The 6,878-nt window shown below is 40.4% G+C and overlaps 2 protein-coding genes across 2 annotated transcripts in view; both read right to left on the bottom strand.

Annotated features, from left to right (window-relative positions):
• TEC (tec protein tyrosine kinase) overlaps positions 1-6,878 on the bottom strand; it is a 126,731-nt gene that overhangs the window by 69,771 nt on the left and 50,082 nt on the right. The gene's annotated exons all lie outside the window — the stretch shown is intronic.
• On the bottom strand, positions 1,444-2,150 carry LOC122478909 (eukaryotic translation initiation factor 1-like). The gene has a single exon (XM_043572717.1). It carries the CDS (start codon positions 1,916-1,918, stop codon positions 1,598-1,600), a length of 321 nt encoding a protein of 106 aa, XP_043428652.1. The 5' UTR covers positions 1,919-2,150; the 3' UTR covers positions 1,444-1,597.

Below are 6,878 nucleotides of genomic sequence, written 5' to 3'. Positions count from 1 at the left end.
ACTAGATGAAGCAGAAGAAAAGATCAGTGAATTCAAAGACAAAAAAGTGAAAGTCACCCTATCAGAGCAGCTAAAAGAAAAAAGAATCTTAAAAAAGTGAAGATAGCTCAAGGGACTTATGGGACAACATCAAACGGACTATCATTCACATTATAGGAATCCCAGAAGGAAAAGAAAGGGAAAAAGGGGCAGAAATCTTATTTAAAGAAATAACGACTGAAAACTTCCCTAATATGGGAAGTGAAACAGAAATCCAGAGCCAGGAAGACCAGAGTTTAATTTTTTTTTTTTTTTAACGTTTATTTATTTTTGGGGCAGAGAGAGACAGAACATGAACGGGGGAGGGGCAGAGAGAGAGGGAGACACAGAATCGGAAACAGGCTCCAGGCTCTGAGCCATCAGCCCAGAGCCTGACGCGGGGCTCGAACTCACAGACCGCGAGATCGTGACCTGGCTGAAGTCGGACGCTTAACCGACTGCGCCACCCAGGCGCCCCAAGGAAGACCAGAGTTTAATAAGATGAATCCAAAGAGACTAACACCAAGACATATTATAATTAAAATATCAAAAGTTAAAGACAGGGAAAGAATCTTAAAAGCAGCAAAAAAAATTTTTTTTGTTTCAGCAGAAACTTTACAGGCCATAAGGAAGTGGCACAATAAAATCAAAGAGCTGAAAGAAAAAAAAAAATTCCAACCAAGAATATTCTAGCCAACAAAGTTATCATTTACAATTAAAGGAGAGAGAGAGTTTTCCAGATAAGCAAAAGCCAAAGGATTTCACCACCACTAACTGGCCCTAGAAATGTTAAACGATCTTCTTTAAGCTGAAAAGAAAGGACACTAATTAGGAACAAGAAAACATATGAAAGAATAAATCTCACTGGACAGGAAAATATATAGTAAAGGTAGTGGGTTTATCACTTAACAAAGGTGGTGTATAGATTAAAAGACAAGAGTAGTGAAAGTGACTATGATTACAATTATTAGTAAAGGATATACAAGATTAAGAGTAAAATGTGACATCAAAAACATAAAGCATGGGGGGAGAGTAAAAATGTAGAGTTTTAGAATGTGATCAAACTTAAGTTGTTATCAACTTCAAACAGGCTGTTATAAGCTGTAACATGTAAGCTTCATGATAATCACAATGCAAAAACCTATAGTAAATACATAAAAGATAAAGAGAAAAGAATGTAAATATGCCATTAAAGTCATCAAATCACAAAGAGCAAGAGAAGAAAGAAGGAACAGAAAGGAACTACAAAAACAGCCAGAAAACAATTAACAAAATGGCAATAAGTATGTATCTATCAATGATTACTTTACGTATAAATGAACTAAACTCTCCAATCAAAAGACCCAGAGTGGCTATATGGATAAGGGAAAAAAAAAAAAAAAGACCCATTTATATGCTACCTATAAGAGATTCAGTCTTTTTTTTTTCTTTTTGGCTCTTTTCAGTTCATTGCATGAAGGAGTAACACTAGTCCACGTTAAAAGTGGATCCGAAATGGTTACATTACATAAGCTGTGAGATTTTTAAACTGGTGACAAGGGACAGAAGGCAAATTCTACTCATTGTGAGGAAATCCTCACTAACAGCCATGAACCTTCAGCTGGTCGTCCTCAGCCAGTCCAATCTCTATGAATTGGCATACGTCCTCGTGCTGGTCACCCTGTAGCTGAATTACTTCTCCGTGTTCTGGATGCTCAATTATAGTACTATTACAGGCAAATTTCTTCTTAAAGACCTTCACTAGTTTCTTTTTATCATAAGCATCAGCAATCCCCTGGATTTTTCTGCTGCTATTCTCCGATGAATGCTTATGGATATAATCTTTAGCAGGAAACAGATTATCCCCCTTACTTGCATCAGCAAAGGGGCCAAAAGAGTGGAGATTCCAGATAGCAGACATAAGATACAATCCCTTTTCCTTGGTGGAAACGGCCCATGAAAGGTGGTGGTGAGAGAAGGTTGGCACGCGGGACAGAGCACTGGGAAGCAAGGGGGCTCAAGGGTGGTGCTGCTGAGTCCTCAGAGGTGGGTCAGTGACTAGGGCCAAAAGATTCTTTTTTTTTTTAATTTTTTTTAATTTTTTTTATTTTTGGGACAGAGAGAGACAGAGCACGAACGGGGGAGGGGCAAAGAGAGAGGGAGACACAGAATTGGAACCAGGCTCCAGGCTCCGAGCCGTCAGCCCAGAGCCCGACGCGGGGCTCGACCTCCCGGACCGCGAGATCGTGACCTGGCTGAAGTCGGACGCTTAACTGACTGCGCCACCCAGGCGCCCCAAGATTCATTTTTTGTTGTTTATTTATTTATTTATTTTGAGAGAAAGAGAGAGAGAACAGGGGAGGGGCAGAGAGAGAGGGAGAGAGAGAATCCCAAGCAGGCTCCTTGCTGTCAGTGCAGAGCCCAATGCAGGGCTCGATCCCACAAACCATGAGATCATGACCTGAACAGAAATCAAGAGTCAGATGCTCAACTACCCAGGTGCCCTGAGACTCCTTTAGATGTAAAAGGCACAAACAGACTAAAAGTGAAGGAATAGAAAAAGATATTCCATGCAAATGGAAACCAAAAGAATGTTGGGGTAGCTATACACACATCAGAAAAAATAGACTTTTTTTAAATGTTTATTTATTTTTGAGAGAGAGAGTGCAAGCAGGGCAGGGCAGAGAGATGGGGACAGAGGGTCCAAAGCAGGCTCTGTGTTGATAGCAGCGAGCCCGATGTGGGGCCTGAAATCGAGAACTGTGAGATCATGACTTGAGCCAAAGTCAGTCGTTCAATCGATGGAGCCACCCAGGTGCCCCAGAAAAAACAGAGTTTAAAACAAAAACTGTAATAAGAATCAAAAAAGGGCATTACATCATGACAAAGGGGTCATTCCAACAAAAGGATATAACATTTGTAAATATTCATGCACCCAACATAGAAGCACCTAAATATAGAAAGCAAACATTAACAGACCTAAAGGTAGAAATATACAGAAATACAATAATAATAGGGGTCTTTAATACCCTACCTGCATCCAGACAGAAAATCAATAAGAGAACATCAGCCTTAAATAGACCAAATAAACTTAACAGATATTTACAGAACATTCCATCCAAAAGCACCAGAATACACATTCTTCTTAAGTGCACACAGAACTTTCTCAAGGTTCCTGTTAGGGGTGATGAAAAGCTTTGGAACCAGACAGTGGTAATTGTTGCACAACATGACGAATGTACTTACTGCCACTGATCCGTACAATTTAAATGGTTACAATGGTAAATTTTATGTGTATTTTACCACCATAATTAAAAAAAAAAAAAAAAAAGACAAGCCACCAAGTACAAACAAGTATCTGCAAAGCATATAGGGACAATGAGTTTGATTCAGAATATATGTATCTTTTAAAAATAAGTAAGAAATTTTTCTAATTGGGGAAAGAAGGAAAAATATCCAAACAGGCACTTCAACAGAGAGTAAATGCCAATGGACAATGTGAATACACAGACTTGCTCATCTACTGTAGTAACCCGAGAAATGCAGGTTGAAAAGACAGTGAAACACCACTATACACACACCTACTCAGAGGCAGGGGTGAGGCTCAGGGGAAAGGCTCAGGGCGGAGACAGGGAAGTTCCAAAGTCTGAGCAGAAAGTGGGAAGGGGAGGGTCTCCTCTTCCCCATAGTCAACAACTGCTGCCAATACATGTGGATGTTTAATAACTATTTTAAGATCTGAGAATCATAATTGGCCATGAAAACGATTCTAGTGAATTACTCACATAATCCAATTTCTTCATTTTAGAGTAGAAACTGGGGCACTGACTGGGTAAATGACCTCCCCAGGGTCAAACTGGCTGGCACAGCCAATTCTCTCTGCCAATTCATGTTCCACTGTGCCCCAGTGCCTTGAAGTACACGAACAGAAGGGCCAAATTTTGTCACTCCCCACTCATAACCCTCCAAAATCTCCCATCACATTAAAAAACAAAAAATCCAAAGTCTTCTCCATGGCCCCCAAAGATCTCTGGCCTCCCCCACCACTACACCCCACTCCATTCCATTTCAGCCCCTGAGCCTCTCTGCTGTTCGCCGAGCAGAGCACGGAAGCACCACCTGCCTTTCCTGACACCCTGCAGTCCCGGTTCCCCTCCCCAAGGACTTCCCCTCCCCCCTGCCTGTCTTTTCTTAAGATCTCTATTCCCTGACCACTGACCAAAGAGAGAAAGAAAGAACAGAAAGAAAGAAAAGAAAAGAAAGAAAACCCACAAGCATGCAAGTCCCCACCCCTCCCATCCTGCTTTGCTTTTTTTCAAGGTGGGAGATATTTATTGGTTTATCTGTATGCTGCCTTTCTCCTCTAGAATGTAAGTTCCATGACAGCAGGACATTTGCTTTGCATATGTTTTTGTGTCCTCAGAGCTTGGAACATTGTCCACCACAAAATAATTGACTGTAGTAATTTTGTAATTGATTCAAGTAAAAAGAGGCATGGTTTTTTTGTTTGTTTTTGTTTGTTTGCTTATTTGGCTAGAAAATTAAGGTAGAGAGGTCTGGGGAACTTCTAAGTCAAATGGCCTACGTTTGAATCTCCTCACTCCACCAATTGGTAGTGATTATGAATTACAAACTCAGACTTCCCTGCTTTTAAATTTTATATTTCAGTACAATTCAGAAAGTTTGCTGTTATTATGTACATTCCTCCACCATCAATACTTCCCTCCAGCACACAGTTTAAAATTTGCTCAGCAAAGAAATATTTAATCCTACCCTTTTGAGTATTCCTACTTAGAACTGAAAATGCTTTAATTTTTGCTAACTTTTAAAAAATTAGCAAATTTATCCATTATTTGGATTAAATTTAATAGAAAATAATCCTTTTTATAGCAAAGTTGGTATAGAAAATTGTGCCTCTATGTAATATTTAGAAATAGCATGGTATACTGGTAAGTTACAAAGTAGATTTATAATGATCAAGAGCTTGATTATATATTAACAGCACCTAATTACAACAAACATACAATGACAAATAACTTATTCACAAGAGGAACTATAACCATAACACGCTCAGGAATTCATTTAACAAGAAAAGTATGGTACTTCGGGGCACCTGGATGGCTCAGTCAGTTAACCATCTGACTCTTGATTTTGGCTCAGGCGATGATCTCACGGTTCGTGAGTTTGAGCCCCATGTCAGGCTCTGTACTGACAGCAAGGAGCCTACTTGGGATTCTCTCTCTCCCTCTGCCCCTCCCCCACTAGCACATTTTCTCTCTCTCTCTCTCAAAATAAATAAACAAACTTAAAAAGAATGTATGGTACTTTAAAAAACAACTCTGAAAGTATTAGAGATAAATTTAACAGATTAAAGTAGACATATAACACTTTGTTCTTGAAAGGAAGACTTCTAAGGACAGAAACCAATTATAGATGTGATGGTTTACAATGGAGGTGCTTGGGAGTATTTCACTGGCAGAATTTATAGATAGTGTCAGGTATTAGGACAAATAAAGTCTTTACACTCTATAGAAACAGATCAAGGTTTTGAGTGGCCTGAAGCTTATACGCTTTAAGAAGAAGACTTTTTTTTTTAAGTGCAAAATTATGAATACAAAACTGCTAGGGTGCCTCCCGGAACCTTAGAAAGGGCTCTGGAATGAAAAGTCTCTAATGCTTGCTTTTCTTTAACTTCAGGGCAGACCCACCTCTGGTGTATGAAAATGTCACACTGAAGCAGCACATTTATCACAGCCAGGATCCCATCACGCTCGCCACTCACAAACATCCAGAGGAAAACATTCAGAGCAGACAGTCCCAGTGAGAGCTCTACCAACACAGGCTCAGAGATGCCGGGATGTGAACTAGCCTTACTCTGAGGCATGCATTTCCACCGGTTACCAGAACCCCCAAGTGCAGCTGACTGCAAGCAACAGAGATGAATTCAAAGAGTGGATCCCCTGCGATCCTAGGAGAATGACCCAGTTATGCTTAGCGCAAAAACGTCTAGATCTGAGAAAAGCCAGACCCAAGAGCAAAAACCTTGAAATACATACATAACAAAGACAAAAGGGGGTGAGAGTGCAACATATCTCATGTGTAGAGCTAGAACAGAAACTGCCGGTGCTTATATGGTACGTGCTCTATGCCAGGAACTGCCCTGGTCCCTTCACATACAGAGACCCATTTACTCCTTACCAGAACCTAGAAGGGTAGTCCTGCTTTCTCCCCAGTTTGAAGATGAAAAAATGAGGTGTAGAGATTAAGTAACTTGTCCAAGGTCCCACAGCAAAAAGTAACAAATTTAGGATCTGAACCCAGGTAATCTGGCTCCAGAGTCCACAGTGTTAATCTCTCACGCTCTAATGCACAGAAACCCTATTAATTTGGAAATGAGCCTTAGACCACAACTGCAGTTCCCTATGATTAAGGGAGAGCAGACAACTGCTGATAAATTGATTCGAGAACCTCATGAAATACACTATCTCATCCAGTGGATTTGGGTTTTGTTTCCTACAGATGTTTCAGTCATCACACCCGTGCTTAAAAAGTGATCAAATAATGGGGCGCCTGGGTGGCTCAGTCGGTTGGGCGTCTGACTTCGGCTCAGGTCGCGATCTCACAGTCCGTGGGTTCGAGCCCCACATCGGGCTCTGGGCTGATGGCTCAGAGCCTGGAGCCTGCTTCCGATTCTGTGTGTCCCTCTCTCTCTGCCCCTCCCCTGTTCATGCTCTGTCTCTCTCTGTCTCAAAAATAAAAAAATAAAAAAATAAAAATTAAAAAAACGTTAAAAATAAAAAAAATTAAAAAAAAGTGATCAAATGGGACATCTGAAAATAAAGAAATGACCCAGTAAAAAAAATAAATAAAAATAAAACGGG

The sequence above is a fragment of the Prionailurus bengalensis genome, chromosome B1 (genome assembly GCF_016509475.1).
Source record: "Prionailurus bengalensis isolate Pbe53 chromosome B1, Fcat_Pben_1.1_paternal_pri, whole genome shotgun sequence".
NCBI classification, from domain to species: domain Eukaryota; kingdom Metazoa; phylum Chordata; class Mammalia; order Carnivora; family Felidae; genus Prionailurus; species Prionailurus bengalensis.
Note: the sequence above shows the minus strand (reverse complement) of the source record. Positions and strands in the feature narration are given on the sequence as shown.